At 26.9% G+C, this 17,541-nt stretch overlaps 1 protein-coding gene across 4 annotated transcripts in view; it reads left to right on the forward strand.

Moving 5' to 3' along the window:
* The first annotated feature begins 8,472 nt into the window (after positions 1–8,472).
* Positions 8,473–17,541, forward strand: part of KrT95D (phosphofurin acidic cluster sorting protein KrT95D) — a 526,961-nt gene continuing 517,892 nt past the window's right edge. For all 4 annotated transcript variants that reach the window (XM_075365986.1, XM_075365989.1, XM_075365987.1 and 1 more), the window contains exon 1: positions 8,473–8,897. In XM_075365986.1, the coding sequence (XP_075222101.1) occupies positions 8,764–8,897 (134 nt within the window). In that variant the 5' untranslated portion in view covers positions 8,473–8,763. The remainder of the gene's footprint in view (positions 8,898–17,541) is intronic.

The following is a 17,541-nucleotide window of genomic DNA, read 5'->3' on the forward strand; positions in this document are numbered from 1 at the left end:
TTTTGTCTATATTTTTTAAACATAACACACACATACACTTACTTTTCTTGTATATTTGAAACATTTAATATTTTTAAGTAGAAGTGATTCTGTCAAAAAAGAATATGTATACAATCTTAAGTTAAAATTTATTTTTCATATCATGATAAAGACAGATTACTTGTGTTAATAATTCATATTTATCTTAAACTATCTCAGTGACATATTGTAGAGGTTATGATAATGAATGATAAAGTTATTAAGCGGTAAATGTTATCTATGTACGATTTATTTTCTTCTATGGAAATTTACATAATGCTTGTAATGTATATCGCATTTATGTTGTATAGTAAATTATGTTCGCATAATCTTTATTATAATTATTGAAACTAACCTGATAAAAATATTTTTAAAGTTACATTTGTTCGATGCAAGAACTAGGACCGTCGCCTGCACTTTTACTTTACCTAGAAAGCTGTACAAAGATTTTCAAGATATTTCTCAATTAAATATATTGTGTTACAACAGAAAATTAAGGCGGGACTATATACCAATACCTTTGTGTACCGATAGATATAAAGAATAGATTTTTTAGCGGTCCGGATTTCAGGGCTTAAAAATTGATGCGCATTAATTTAATTTGTGCGATTCATCTGGAAATGGTCATTATCAGGTATTATTATTTTCTCATCAGATTTCCTACCAAAATGTAAAAGTTTTTTAGGGTTATTTACCAGTCAGTGGCTTTGTTCTCTTTTGACTTATATGCGATTCTGCATTACTGAATCTTTATAGACAAGAAAAAAAAAACATTCCTACTGCACCTTTTGTTTAATACCTCTATGTGGACAAGGATGTCCTGGACACTTGCACCAGTAGGAGGTGATGAAGAACAAAAAAAATTATTTATTTAATTTTTTGTTGGCAATCCACTTTTGCATAAAACTTCAGATACTTCAGGCTTATATTCTCCAAAAGAAGGAGATTTGGCTAGAAATATATATATTTAACGTTGGAGTAAAATACAACGGTGCAATGCAATTTTTCTCTAAGATCACTCTTGCAGAAATATAATATTTTGGAGTCTACTAAGCACTCTGATAAAGTCCGATAAAATTTTATCAGATTTACTAAAAATTTAAAGGTCCAAAAGAATTTCTATGACTTTCGTGCGAAGAGCTTTTGCAAATTCGAAATATCAAAGTTTTTGCCCCACCATCATGGGTTACTGACGATATATTTGGAATTGTTTTACGGCTTTTGGCTATTATAAGAAAATCTTTGAATTTAAGAAATGAAAACAGTTTTAGAACTGCACGCTTTTTGTACAGGAAAAATTGTTAAAAATTTTAGCTTTGTCTTATCTAGCTTTTGCTCTATATTAAGCTAATTCAGAGACTGCCACTGGATTGTTCCAGCTCTGCTTCTAGACAAGGCACTAGTGTTCGAATTAGGTTTTAAAAGATCTTTGCTTAATTAAATGAACACAAACAATTAAAATCATGCATGCTGTTCGTACTTGTTGTAAATAAATATTACCTTTCAAAACCCGATTTGAACACCTACATTGCAACCAGTGGTACCAACACAACATTCAGAAGTCCCAGCATAATCTCTAAAGAAACCCCTCGTGGGGTGTAACTATTAAATTAAATTCTGCAATTAAATTAAATTGAATCTATTAAATTCTGTAATGTTTCTGCTAAAGTTTAACTAGCGGTATAATTTTTCCAGTCGGTTCTTCATTTGTGCAAACAGCTGGGCGGCTGCAAAATATCTAGATTACATCTGATCTGACTAACAATTTTGAGAGTTTTAAGGTAGGTCTCGCAGAAATGTTTGTACTAGTTCTCTCTCTATTACCTCCCGCATTCAAATACTGTTTGGGAGGATTAGATAGAGTAGAGGGCTCAAAGCTTGAATTATAGAATTTATTAAATACCACATATTTCAACCGCATAATTTAAACACGTGTATAAATTTTAATCATAGGGAGCAATTAAATTATTATTTTTTCATTACTAATCCTCTGTTAAAATTTGTGTATATTATATTCCAACATTTAAAAAAATGTTTGGAACCTATATCAGTCAATTTTTTGATCTTTTTTTTTCTTTTGTTTACTTTTGCGTATAACAAAATGTTTTTACATTTTTTGTGATTTGTTTCTTTTTTTTATAAAACAATTACAAGAAACTGAGCTGTCTGAGTATTCTCATCATAACCATAATTTTCTATTTTCTTTTTACCCAAAGAGTGCTACGCTGTCATATAACTGTGCTATGCTGTCATATACAGTCAAATCTTTATATAATGAAATCGAGAATCCCAGGAAAAATTTGTTAAATAGAGGTTTTCATTAGAGGTAATAAGAATTCCGTCTAATTTTTTTTATGAATGTTTTATTCCGTTTTATAATGAATTAAAATTGAATAGTTATTTTTCTTAATAGCGCTATAGAAAAAAAATGTAAGCGTAGTTTTTATGTCATGCATTACATATTAATTATACATTCTGTATAAAATGTATGTATCTCAGGTAAGAACTTACCTCATACTTAGAATGCTTGTAGGCTATACTTAAAAGCTTCTTGTACTCGGTTGTAGGTTGCCTTGCAACCACCATGACCGATAAAAGCATTACAAAAATCCACAATGCGGATTTAAAAGATTGACGGTTGAAGATATAAGAGTTAGCAAAAAATCAGTAGACCGTACTCGCATCTTACACGAGCTATTGGATATAGATAGCTATCGGCACAATGGGTGCCGCGTTTTTTAACGGTTGATCAGAAACGCAGACAAATGAACATTTCTCAGCAGTGTTTGGACATGTTCAATCGTAACTCGACTGAATTTTTGCAATGTTTCATTACTGCTGATGAAAAGCGGATTCATTATTACTGCCCTGAGACAAAGCAACAGTCGAAACCGATACAGAGAGTGGGTCGAAACCGATGGAAGGCAAAAAGTATTGGACCTGTGGGAAAGTCGTGGTCACTGTTTTTTGGGATGTTCATCATGTAATGTCATTGACTACTTGGAAAAAGAAAAAAAAACAATCACCGGAGAATATTATGCATCATTGTTGAAGCGATTGAAGGAGGCCATTAAACGACATTAAACGTTCACATTTAGGCGAGAAAAAAGTGCTTTTTTACCTTGACAATGAACCTGCGCACATATCTTCTGTTGTTGCTGCTAATTTTTTGTTACGGTTTTATTGTTAATGGCTTATAAGATAATCTTGGAAATTTTTGCTTTACAATTTCAGTAAAAATAACTTGTCATTCTTGACTGTTGTCAAGAATACTTTGTGTTTATTTACATTTATAATTTCAGTGCAGAAATTAAAAGAATAACTATCTTAAACTCACAGAGATGTCCAAAATACTAAATTTGGTGTCACTGTTAAAAAACATTTCATTAAAGTTACTGATGTTACTACATTTTCATGTTAATATGCAATATGTCACCATTTTGTTATATAGAGGTATGAATACGTTAAACAGAGGTAAATTTATACTTAGTCTTATTAAAATGTCACAGTGCAGAAAAACAATTTGTAAAATCAAAGTTTTTGTAATATCAAAGTGCGTTATATATAGAGGTTCAAATGTATTTTAAGTTTTATCCTTGGTGGTAAATCAGTTTTGGTGGGCTCCCCCTCTCCTCAAAATGAACACTGCTTGATAAGGTAATCAGGTTCAAGAATGCTAAGACATGTATGCCTAGAAGTTTTTGGTTTTTCATTTCTCAAAAAAAAAACTTGATTTGCCAGTACCGCCTGATAATGTCATCCCTAATTTGTAATTCCTTTTAGTTTCAAGTGGTGTTAAACAAAACAGATTCGTATGTTATTTATTTTCCAAGGCCTCCTGTCTTAAGTTTGATATACTATGTATCTTAAAAAATAATTAGGGTGTTAGGCCTCCCATCACCAGTGATTTGATTCTAAGTCGGTTATTTTGTTCTCATTTTACCTTACACCTTAAATGATCAATTCCTATAATTTTTTTCACTAGATTCACTCCATTGATGCAAAAACAGTTTTGTAGTAGTGCAACCTCAAGATAAGAGTGCAATTCAGGTTAGCTATGGTTCTATGAATTTTGAGATGGTTCACTCGTTCCTGTACAAGAACCTTTTCAGACGGTTCTGAAAAGCTTCCTATACAGTTAGTAAAAGCTTCCTATAAAGCAGTTCTGAAAAGCTTCCTATACTTTTTCACAAATATGATTTCCACTAAGTACCAAACAAATATTTGCATGGACTATGTTCCTTGCAGAAATCATACCACCCTAATTTCTAATCGGTTTTGATCATGGTGAACAAGAACAATGTAATTTAATTTAATCTTTTCCATTATGCATCTATTTTTAAACATAAGTATTACAGAGGGCTTTCACCACCTAATAATTATGAACTAATTGAGATTTTCATCTTCCGCTTTCATGCAGTGGATTTAGTGATGTATTAAGATTATTTTCAAGGTTCTTTTATGTTTAATAATAATTTTGTAGAGCAAAATTCCAACTTGACCAGTGGTTCCAAGATTCTTGGATAAATCCAACAAAAGTTTTACAATTTTTCATTCTTCAAAGCCTCCTTCTATGTTCATAAGAAACCCTTACTCAATGAATTTATGTTCAGTGAGTATTTATGTTTGACACCTTTTCTTATTTTATAGATTTATCCTGAAGCTTAATAACAAATTGGAAAGTGAAAATTATTTGATGTTTTTTTTGTAGCATCTTCATATTATTTTTTAAAAGCATTTTAATTAATTTATAGCATTATTGTTTAAACTGCATTGAACAGAACATTGCTCAGTCAAGTTTATATTAACGGACCATACCTTGGATAACTAAACGCTCAGGTAATACAGTTTGGCCCCATTAATTCTGGTTTAAAAATAAATCTATGCTTAACATTTCCACAACTTATACTTATATTTTTAAATATTCTATTACGCTAATAAAATAGCATTTTTAAGAAGATCATATATATATAGTTAATAGAGTATGACATTTAAAGTGAATATTTGAAAGTAAAAGTAAAAATTACTCTAAATAAAAGTAACAAAAATTTATTATTTTACATTAAGTAACCATACGAAGACAGACAGTTTATATGACATTCACTTCTTTTACCTTCTGGTGAACCAAGTAACATCTTGCTTGTAAGAGTAAATAATACCTGCATTTTATTGGATGTTGTATGCTGATGTATAATATATTTGACCCATTGAAGAAAGTAACAGGAAACCATTTTCTCTAGAAAGCCAGATACGGATTACTTATGATTCCTAAAAAATGGTAATTACTGGTATATTATTTCAAGTCATCTACAACCATTTTATTTTGACATAGATTAAATTTTGTGAGAATAGGAAGTTTTACTTTACTCCGTTAGCATCTAAGCTGCTAGTATGGCTTTCTGTACAATCCTGGATAGTACGAGGAATCCTTGAACATGTATTCCAACATTGAGCTCAGTAAGGAAGTAGCTACCATGCAAGGTAGTTGACGATGCTACAGATGAAACTAAGGAATTGCTTAACCCACTCCTATGAACTGATCAACTCACAGAACTCCATCTTGGGTTAGAGATCAGGTTAGTATCTTTTGTTTAGGTAGGTATCTTTCTCAAGGCCCATCTTTCACCTAATATAAATACATACATCCCTATAAAATTTATTTAATTTAATTATTATAAAACTCTCACTTAAAGATGTCTTTTGCAGACAGTTGTTAAGAACACTGTTTTTTTTTTTTCATGAAGAAATTACAACCAAATACTTATATAAAGGATATTATATTTTATTGTTATTTATTTTTTCCATGGCTAAAATAAACTGAGGTAATTTTAATACAGAATAAACAAAACTACTTAAATATAACTCATATAAACCTAAAAGTATTCACATATTGTTTAATGTTACTGAAGGTGGTGCGCCACATATAAACAACCTTTAATTTAATTTTTAATTTGTGATTTATACATTTTTGTTCACCATTTTTATAAAAATATTTAACTACTTATTAGTTAACAGATTACAGTTAAATTTATTTTATTATAATTAGTGAAGCTGCTGATGATGATTATAATTAAATATTCAGACTGAATTCACCATAACAGGTTGTTGCTGGTGTTAAGACAATCATGTAAAAATCAATCGCATAACAATTTTTTTTATATTTAATTTCATTTAAAATAATTGAAAATTAATGACACTTTCAAATTATACCAAATCTGTACTTTCAGCACTACTAAAGACATTTCCTTCTTCAGCAGAATTACAGAATTAAATTTTTAGTGATTAATAATGCAAAAATTTCCCTATAGTTTGAAAACAAATCATATTGGTAATTATATATTGGAATTGTTATTCATCAAAATAGGAAATAATCTCAGTTCTTCCAGAAGTATTTGTTATTTTAAATTTTATATTTCTCAAAATTTTCTTATTTCTAAAAATAACAATCATAATTTAATATTAAATCACCAATTACAAATTAATAAAATATAAATATTGAACATTTAACATTCTTTTGAAGATTTATCAACCCATTTTTTTAAACTAGACCATTTAAAGATTTTTTTCTTGTTGATAAAGTGAAAAATATTTATTAAAAAATGATAATTTTTTTAATAAGGTTTGAAGATAAATCATGATTTATTATCTTCATTGTAAGATAAAATAAAAATAATCAAATGTAATTATAATCTAACTTTCACATAAAGTTTAATTTTAAAAAAATTACAATTTACCGTATAAAATAATCTAGTGTTTTAGTTTAGGTTTAAGTAAAAAGGTTTTTTTTTTAGAAAAAAGTAATTTACTTGCTTCCTTTCATAAAATGTGATTGTGCTTCTGTATCCCATTCAAGTCTTTTCTAAAACTCATTTCTGAAGAAATCCCAACTACAACTTGATATATTTTTTATAAGTAGATGTTTATTTGATAGAATAACCAAAATTGTTGAAAGTAACCTTTCATAAGATTCAACTCTCTCCTAAAAGTAGTAGTCATTTTCTATATAATAAGCACATTGTCTGAGGCTAGAAAGTGAGAAGTAAAATGGTTTACCATTTCCTTCTTCATTGAGTCAAACATATTGATCTGCATTAGTATACTTCAGCTTATTAAATATTTGAAATGTTTTACTTTAAAAATTACAATAACACAAGAGTTGGCATATAGGAGTCTTCACAGGGAATATTTCACTGTAAAATGCAGAATGCCTCTGGATTGTATTCTTGGTCACTTGCTTTTATTATTAATGATCTGTCTCAAAATCTTGAGCCATTTATTGTAACCATTTTTGGAGACAGCAGTATTGTATTTAATCTAAAGATAATTATTTAAAAGGAATTGAAAATTCTATAACAGCAGCTCAAAAAATTATTCACTGGATGTTTTGTAATCATTTAACTTTAAATATGGTTAAAACCATTGCATTGTGCTTTTCAGGTATTTCATGGATAGAATTAATTTATTTTTATTTCCTATAAAGTGAAACTTTATAGGAATGTTTTATTAGATGACACCATCTCATGGGATGATCAAATCAAGTTTGCTTGTTAAAAATCAAATTACTAAATATATATTATATCTATGTATGTTCCTATCTAAAGTATAATTTCATCTCTTGGGGACTCCCTCAAAAAGTTAGAACAAGTTAGTAAGATATAAAAATGAGCTGTCCAAACATTATCTGCCATCCATAAGCATGAATCGTGTAGACTGATATTTAGAAAATTAAATAAGTTAAATTTCTTTTGTTTATATTCATAAATGTGCTTTCTCTGAAAAAAAAAAATAGTCAATAAAACTTCCAAATCAAAGAAAACTAATGAATAATTAAAACTGATACAGTCAAGTTAGTAATAAAATTATTCATAATATTGATCTGAAAAAATCTATTTTAGCAACTTCTTTTCTGTGTAATCATCTTAAACTGATTTCAAAAAATACAATTTTGATACATCTAAGTTACATTAATTTTTTTGCCGTTTCTTGAGTGAAAAGTTTCGTAGGTGAATTACCTCTTTTGGTCATTAAATGATTTAAGTTTACTTGTATTTTGTTTTGTTTTGTTTTGTTTTGGTTGGTCCTTTACTTTTTTTTATAAGAATAAAAGATATTCAATAATTTTTGAATACTAATATAATATAATATACTGCAGTTGATTTAGAATTACTGGTTAAATATTCTTTTCTACTTTTGAGTTTTATAAATGTAGTTAATGTATTGTAAAATTTTAAATAAACGATTTGTGAGTATAAGATAGCGTAAAGGAAAAAATAAATGTAATATTCAATAAATTATTTAAAGTCACCGCGATTGTAGAGTTGGTAACATGAAATTGTAGATTACGATTCTAGGAGGTAATTTTAAATTGTACTAATAGATCGCGTTTGCGCAGTCACATAAATTACGATTGAGCAGGAGTGCGCACTGCTGGTCGGGCATTTATTTAGTCGAGAATTGCCCAGAGGTATCAGTAGGTGTTTACCAACTTTTAGCTTGCTGTTCTATGCGGCTAACGTTTGATGCATGTGCTAAATTACTGATAAATTATATCCCGTAATCTGAATGCAAGCGCTTAGAATTATGTAAATGAAAGAAACTATACTTCATGTTCGTTGAAAAAAAATCAGAGGCCTTTTTAATCACCGTAATTTATGTTATTTTAGTATTATGTAAATTTGTAAATTTCTATCTAGCGCGTTTTTAAATTTGTTCCTACTCCAGGTAGCAGCAGTGTTTTAAGGTGCAATGTTCTTTTCAGTGCGTGAAAACATGGCGGATAAGTCAAATAAACCTACGCCCCTTGTGGGCATAAAACCAGTGCCTATGAAGTTATTTGCTACATGGGAAGTGGATAGAACACCTCCGAACTGTATTCCAAGGTATGTTAGCAGTATTTAAACATTTATTTTAAATATTTTGGATATTTTCTGTCAAAATTTTGATAATGACATGAGGGGGTTGCTCCAGGTATGAGGTCAATCACGACTAACCTCTAATATACGTGTATTTATTGTTTAAAGTAAATCAGATATTTTAGAGTATTTTGATGTAAATATTGCCACACTATTTAATTAACCGGAGTCAAATGATCTACTTTACTTTATCTCGCAGGTTAACTACCGTTATCTAAGCCTTACCGGTATATAGGTTATATGATGTCCAACAAAAACAAAGAATGTCAACATTCTGTCGATTTTCCTAATATTGTCATCCAAGTTAACATTTTTTGATGTAGTTACATATTTGTTAATTATCATTGTTGTTTTTTAATGTATACAGTTATTTTTCCCGTTTGCCTGAAGCCTTCAAATTACTGAAGTTAAAAATATTTTCAAAGATTTCATCAATTATGTTCACGTTTCTTTGTATATTTTTGTTTCGATTCAGAGGTATATGTAGTATTAATTCATTGTTTAAAATTTTATGATGAATTATTGATATGAAAATAAGAATTTAACCGTAGGCTTACTGAAATTAACATAATATAAAGAAAGAATGATGTTTGTATTATTTTATGGTCGAATGTTGTCATACTCAGATATATACAGATAAGGACTAGTATTTATTTATTACTGTAAAGGTTATGCAACTGTGATTTCATAGAAATATACATCTATAATATTTGTATTAATGGAAAGAATAATCTTTTCTAAGTGTTCCATTGTTGTCAGATTGTACTCTTTAATTTACTTTTGCCAAGATTACTAGTTTATTATAAATGATCTTTCTTGGCTTATTGTGATAAAGTTATTTATCATTGATATTCACTTGTGTGTAAAAATGGTTGAATAAGCTAAAAAACATTTCTTGTCAACCAATAAGGCCACAAATTAAATTTAACTATTCTTATTGTAAAAGAATTTTTAAGTATGTCTTAATTTATTAACTATGTTATTTATGAATGTGTGAAAATCAAGTTATAAAAGATCACATAAAAACCATCTCTAGGCTTTACTTAGGATTATAGGAAACTAATCATAAATTTTTAAATTATTAAAGCAAATTATTAAAATACAAGAAATGACTAAATTGAGGATATTTCAGATGAATTTTTTAATTTTATTATTAGTTTCTGTGGGTAATATTATTTACACTAGATATCCAAGATTAAAACATTAATAGTATAACTATGTATTTTCTAAACTTTCATGATTGTAATTTATTTACTGATACTTTTTTATTTACTTACTGATTTAGGCCCATTCAACTGATAATATTTTTATGTTATTTTATTTTTTAGGAATACATTGAAAGCACTAGTTTTTTTCTAAATTATTATTTTTTTTAAATTATTCCTTAATTTAGTTACATTTTAATAGTTTTGTATAAGACATTATACATGTATATGAATAAGTTATAATTTGATTTTATGTTTTTGAATGTAATCTTGCTTCTTTATCAGATTGATTTGTTCATTGAGCTATTTATTAATTTTAAAAATATAATTTAATGTGTGGTTACAGTTTTACTTATATTGATGTAATTTTAAAAAAGTGTTAATTCTAATTTGTTAGGACATACTTTTTTAATTTTGTTAAGTTTTAGTGATTTACTTAATCAGTGTATACATTTGATATATAAATAAAGTTTAATCATTAAAATTATATTGTGTGCTGGGAAACTACTTCAACCGTGTCTGTCTGTGTGTCTTCATTTTGTTATGTTTGTTTATGATTTTTTATTTCTCATATTTTTAATATCATTTGTAGCATAATTTTTTAGAATGTAAAAATGCACCTCGTGAGTTTTCCCAACTACACAAAAGTTATATACTTAGTTACCTATTAATTTTTATGATCACATTTATTTAATGGATATACAACAGTATAGCATAAATAGTTCCTTTGTTTACTGTGTTGAGATCCTTTTAGTGTTATGTGATAATTTCTTTAATTTATTATTATATAGAAAGGAAAATAATATATAATTAACTGCATCTTTGCTGCATATAATTTCTACTGTTATTTATGTTGCTAAATTCTATTATGGTTAAATTTAAAAAAGGACAGTGCTAATTAATTAAACTTTGCCCGCTAAAGATTATTTTATGTTTTATTCATTGAATTTGTGCTATGCTACATCTTTCTCTTCAGTATCCTGTAATAAATGTATGATTAAATAAATACAGGTTCTGCTAGGATTCTGGATTTGGCCTCATAATCGTAGCAGAACTCAAACATAATTCTTAATTGTAATGCCAAGACTACTGACATGTTCATAAATTCAAAAGCAGTTTAATCTGAGATAAAATAAAAATTATGTTTACAAATTTTATAAACTTATTAAATTCTTTAATAATTTTATTTTGAATTACTTTATATTAACTTGAAATCTTTGAATATTACTATTTCTTTAATCATTTTGATTGGTTGAATACTGCTTTACATTACTTTGTTTTCTGTGCAAATCTTTTAACTTCAATATATGTATATAATCGGTTATCTGATTTATTTGTAACAATTTTATCTTCTATAGTTCTTATCCGTATGCGTCTAGTCAAAACTTTAATCAACCCATCTACTTTTCAATATTCTCTTAACACCGCATTTCCAATTGAAAAAATATACGATAAGTCTCCAAATGATAATAAAATACTGTAGTATTTAACCAGTTTTTTCTAGTAATATGTTTTGATAATTGTACATTAGATTCATTGTTAGTGTTTTGCTACAGTAACAATAGAAACCCATATATATATATATATATATATAATTAGTACTTACATAATGAAGCATTGTAAATCATCGCTTCAGCTGTGTCTGCTGGTTGTACTACAAAATACCAATACTATAAAGGTTAAATTACCTATTATCATTACAAATTATCATTTTTACATTATCATTATTATTTTGTTCTTTTATCACAGTCCACTTTCGTGGTTTATCAGGTTATAATACAGTCATTGTATTTGATTCTTCATAGTATTAATATTATTACTCCAAATAGAATTTTCATGTTCATTAACAGTTTTTTCAAGTTAGATTTGTGGCTAGGGAAGGAGAGATTTATCTTTGAAATTGTTTTGTTTTTAAATTACTTTTAGACTTATTTTGTTTACACTGTACTAGATGTCATCTGTTCCCAGATTTTTATAAATAAATGGTACTTTATTGTATATATTTTTGTATGTTTATTGTATTGTTCCGTTTTTTTGTATTATTAAGACTTGACAATGGTTGGAGTGCAGTTCGACATCAGTTATTGGTAAAATTATAATTTTATAATTTATGTCTGTATATTTTTGCTTATATTGTATCTTATTTGTTTCAATTATTTAATTAAGTAAATCAGTGTTTATATAACTCTTACGTAATTTTAATGCCTAAATCATACTACTTTCATTGTTACAATACTGGATACATACTAAATATTAGAGATGCATAGTACAATATCAAATGAAAACATATATTCATATCTTATTTTATTTAATTTACTGGTGTCTTTTAGTACTGAATAAGAATAAATGACCATTTATATAAAGAAACTCATTCTGGTGTTAATCATTCATTACTTTGCAGCCTGTTTTGTTCCTCCATATTTTCTATTAATTTTTAATCTCAGAATTTATATATATATATATATATATATATATATATATATATATATATATAAACAATTTGTTAGATTTTAGGTTTCTTTTATCTTTTTTAACCACCTTTAAGCTGTTAATTATGAAATTCTATACATTCTGTTATGCTTTTTAAGTACACAAACTGTGCAAATAATCCATAGTATCTTTTAAAACTACATTATGCTACTTTAGCAAATTAAATTGTTTTTAAACAAAGAAAGTTAACATGTAATGTATAATACTTTAAGATTAATCTAAAATTGTCACAGAAGTAGGCGTATCATGATTAATGTTCAACTGTGTTTTTATAGTTGATGTTATAATCCACTTTTCTTACCACTTGCCTAAACTAAGTATAACCTGGCATTTGAAGGAATTATTTTATTAGTTATACTAATGTAAGCTGATTGTATTTTTTGTATTTTTTTTTTCAGTATTAAATATAATAATTCTGTTCAGTTGGTTATTTAATAAATTTGGATTTTTTTTTTAATATACTTGGGAATTTGTTTCTTAAATATTAATTCATGTACTAATCAATGTAGCTCAGGTTTTGCAATATTCCTCATTATCCCTTTGTTTTCTTTGTTTTTCCAGTAAATAGAGGTTGTTTAAAAATTAATAACTATTTGAATTACTAATTGTAAAATTAATTATTACTGTACCAATTATTCAAAACCAAAAGTGCTCTTTTGCTTTTGAATTTTCTAAAATTCAAAATTAGAAGTTATATGAAATGTCAAAAATTTTTCCTCAACATGAAACACAATTTTCTCTACTTGGAATTAAAACTTTAAATGAAAACTCATATAATTGAAACACACACACAATGTAATTTAAAAAAATATATATATATATATGTGTGTGTGTGCGCGCGCACTTATATAGATACAGTGAAGATGTAGTTGTGAAATAATTTATCTTCATGTGATAAACAGTGTTCTCCTTTAGGCTTGTTGCATATTTATACAACCAGCCTAATATATATATATATATATATATATATATGTAATAATTTAATTCAACCTTAAGAAAATGATAAAATTTAATGAGTAATAAAACACTTTTTTTTTGTAATAAATGCCCATAAAACAAAATGTTAAAAATATTTGTAACATTAAAAGATAAACATTACGTATGTTGATTAACTTTATAATTTAGTATTAAATAACTGCGTATCGTGCATATATTTTATGCATTTAGATTTAATTTATGCAATACTTAGCTGTAGAATTATTCTGATTGTAAAGAAAACCCTTCTGTGGCGGTATGTTTATGCAGTTTATAGTTCAAGTCGGGTACTTCTACACCATATACAATTTAAGAATCGGTTGAATCTAGCTTTTGTGACGTTTGAACCTGATGCTGTTTAATATTTCTAGGAAAAAGTTATTTTATTTTCACATGCGCTATATTTAATCTGGTGTAGACAAAATTCATGATTAATAATATAATGAATAAACATTCTTGAGGGATTGTGAATGAGGTGGATGCTGATTACTTAAGGAGCAGACCTTATATGTATTTACTGGATAGGGTTTTTGCCTTGTATTGAATTTCCTTTAAGCAGATCATAATTTCTCTCTGCATACCTTTTTCCTTAAACTTCCATTTTGGATTTTTTTGGGTGTAGATCAAACCTCACTTTTTTTCTGTTTAGCCATTGGAATCACATTAAGGTATTACTTCAGTGGATGAATGAGGATGATATGTATGAATATATATGAACTTTAGTCTTGTGCAGTCTCAGGTTGACCATTAGTGAGATGTGTGGTTAATTGAAACCCAACCACCAAAGAGAACACGGGTATCCAGGATCTAGTATTCAAATTCATATAAAAGTAACTGATTTTACTAGGATTTGAACCTTAGAAGTCTTGACTTCAAAATCAGCCGATTTGCGATGAAGAGTTTATGACATTCAACCAATTGATATACCAACCAATGACAGTGTGTCCAGATTTTTTTTTAATGTACGGCGATCTGCTTTTAGTGATTTTTCTACTTTAAGTTCTTGTTTGGTTTCGTTGAACAATCTTGTACAACTTTTAACAGCTTTTTTGAAATGCAGTCATACTGCTTCAGCTGTTCTTGAATGTGGTTTATTTATTTATTTACACTTCTCTTATAAGTTTCACATTCATAGGCTTGCATGGCTTCACTATCATTTGCACTATATGGTAGTTCGACTGTGATGTTTGTTTTTTCTATATATTACAAGAAATCTGTTCCATTAACAACCAGTTTTTTAAAATTTATATAAATGGTAACAGTCTACAGAAACAATTCCTGTCTTAATATTAATTAATTAACTATACTCTTTTAATGTAGTTTAAATGCATAATTATAATTATCACAGATCATTCAAATTATACGAACAGTTAAACTTGTTTTTAAGCCTTCCCATTTATTAATTATTATGAAGTTACATCGCATAGCTTCTACATTTTCATATTTATAAAGATATTGTTCTTATCTCAATTTTATTTCTATTATTAATTAACAGACAGTTTCCATCATTAAGTCCCTATGTATATCATCAACAAATATTATCTTCAGTTTTAATGTTGAAGTTAACTTTTGTATCTTAAACATTCTGTTAATTATTGTGCATTCCTGGTGAATATAAGTGTTATTATTATATAATAGTCTATAAAAAACTGATGCGGTATGTTTTAGAAAAAAATATAAACGTATTTTATTACACTATAAAATGTAAGAGTTAATTAATGTTACAGTAATTGTGTAAATAGCAGTAATGGATGTATTATCAAGTACTTTAAAAAAGCAGTAATCATTTCTACTTTAATATTAACTTTAACTCGTGTAGATTTAAAAAAAAAATTATAATTCAGAGATGTAGTATTTTGCAATTTACACCGGTAATGTGTGCATGTTTGAAAGTAAGCAAATAGATTTTCATCAGTCGATGAAAATTTTTCTTTTTTTAACAAAAAATTATGTACGTAATTTATATTGAAATATAATTTTATTTATAATTTTAAAAACTCATAAAGAATAAAAATTTATAGTAAAGGGTATTATTATACTTCTGTTTTCATTTTTAATAAATTATGATCTTGTATAAAAGATCTTCCCAATAATTTATTTAAAATAGAATAAGAGATTTTTGTTTACAGAAACAATACTGGAAAAAAAAAACTGAATTTTCTGCCTCTCTATTGAACGTGTTCATAAATGTGCCCTTGAATGTTATTCATTACCATTCTCTGAATTGTTATGTACTTGTATTTGTTCAGTTATTTTAAATTAATTTAATTTTATGAGAAAAATGATTAAAATGAATGTTTCTGTCTTTGTATTTTTAATTTTGTGGTTGTTAATAAAATTTATTGATATTACTTAGAAATTGTTTTTGATTTTGCTAATCAATTAAGTATGTACACATTATTTAAATAATGATTGTATATATTTTACAGGAATCAAAAAATAATTTGTTGTTTAGTATTTTCATTAAATATTTTATTGTCTGTCTGGCTTTGTGCTTTGTAGAAGCCATGTAAGCTTATTTTAAATAAAGCTTCTACAAAGATTCTAACAGGATGTTGATAGCTGTTTTAATTTTGCTATAGTTTTTTAATGATTATGTTATCATATTTTTAATAGTTGTTATCAAGTCATTTGTCATACTCTATAATTAATTTGAGTATTAAATAATAATTTGGATTTATTGTTTTTTTTTTTTTATTATTCCGTATGTGATGCATTGATTTTCCTCAATGTTATATTATTAATAATAAAAAAAACTCCTGTGAAAAGTAAAATTAAAGGGCTTTATTTCAGTTTTCATTTTCAAAGTTTTCCGCATTTGAAATGGGAAAAATAAATATTTTTTTAAATCTGATTCTTTCTATTTGATTTGTTAGATTTAAAAAATGCAATTAGTATAATAACTAATTTAATTTATCTGTACAATAATGACTGTATATAGCTGTTATTTATGTTATCATTAAAATTATTAAGAGGTAATTCATTTTGTATTAAGTAAGAATTACAGTAAATAAGTAAGTCTTTCCTTAAATTATATATAGTAAATTTTTTATTTTGTTTACAAATTATGTTTATAATTACATAATATGGTTGGTAATAATGCATTTTTTAATTGTTTTTTATGTTGCTATTTTTATTTGTCAGTCTGTATTTTATTTAAGATTTCTTACTCGTGTCCTCTTCTACCAGCAGGTGTCATGGTTTATGTAAAATATATTTTAAAGTGTTTTTACTTTTTATTATTTTGTTACTTACTTTAATATTTAATAATGATGAGTAAACATGTATTATCGATTAGTGATTTTGTTGTATGTGAAATGTCTGACTGTTGAATTACCACCATTGTGCTATGATTTTTTAATTAAATTTAATAATTTACTCTGTGCAAAATTTCTAGAAACCTTATTCTCATACTCTATTAACAGAAAAATGTTTTATTACTACCAAAATCACTGATCAGTAATGTGGGATGAGTAAAAATTTCCTGATCTCTTGAAATATTGTGCGCAGAAAGGGTATCCACAACTTGGAAGAAAACCTTGAGCTTTTCTTTCTGTAGGATTCTTCATCCTTATGTTCTGTTCTTCCAAGGATATACCTGCCACTGTGAAAATTTATTTTTAAAGTTTATTTGTTGACGCCCTAGCTGACACTTATGATTTTATCATAATAAAATCGTGTTTTTCATACAAATAAGTTACTGTGGTAGATCTCAAAATTGCTGAATCATTTATATGACGTCTTCTTGGAAATTGTTATATAGTTGTTCTCTATTTGAAAGGTTTAATTTACAATCATTACAGGTTAGTTAATATTATTTTATTTTATTGATTAAGCAACTAGACATACAGCTTTATTTATAGTAGTAATAGTATAGAATGAATAGATTTTACTTTTTTTGGGCACATAAATCAACTGCTGAATTAATTTTGACTGTTTGC

Source organism: Lycorma delicatula, chromosome 5, assembly GCF_047948215.1.
Source record: "Lycorma delicatula isolate Av1 chromosome 5, ASM4794821v1, whole genome shotgun sequence".
In the NCBI taxonomy this organism is placed as follows: domain Eukaryota; kingdom Metazoa; phylum Arthropoda; class Insecta; order Hemiptera; family Fulgoridae; genus Lycorma; species Lycorma delicatula.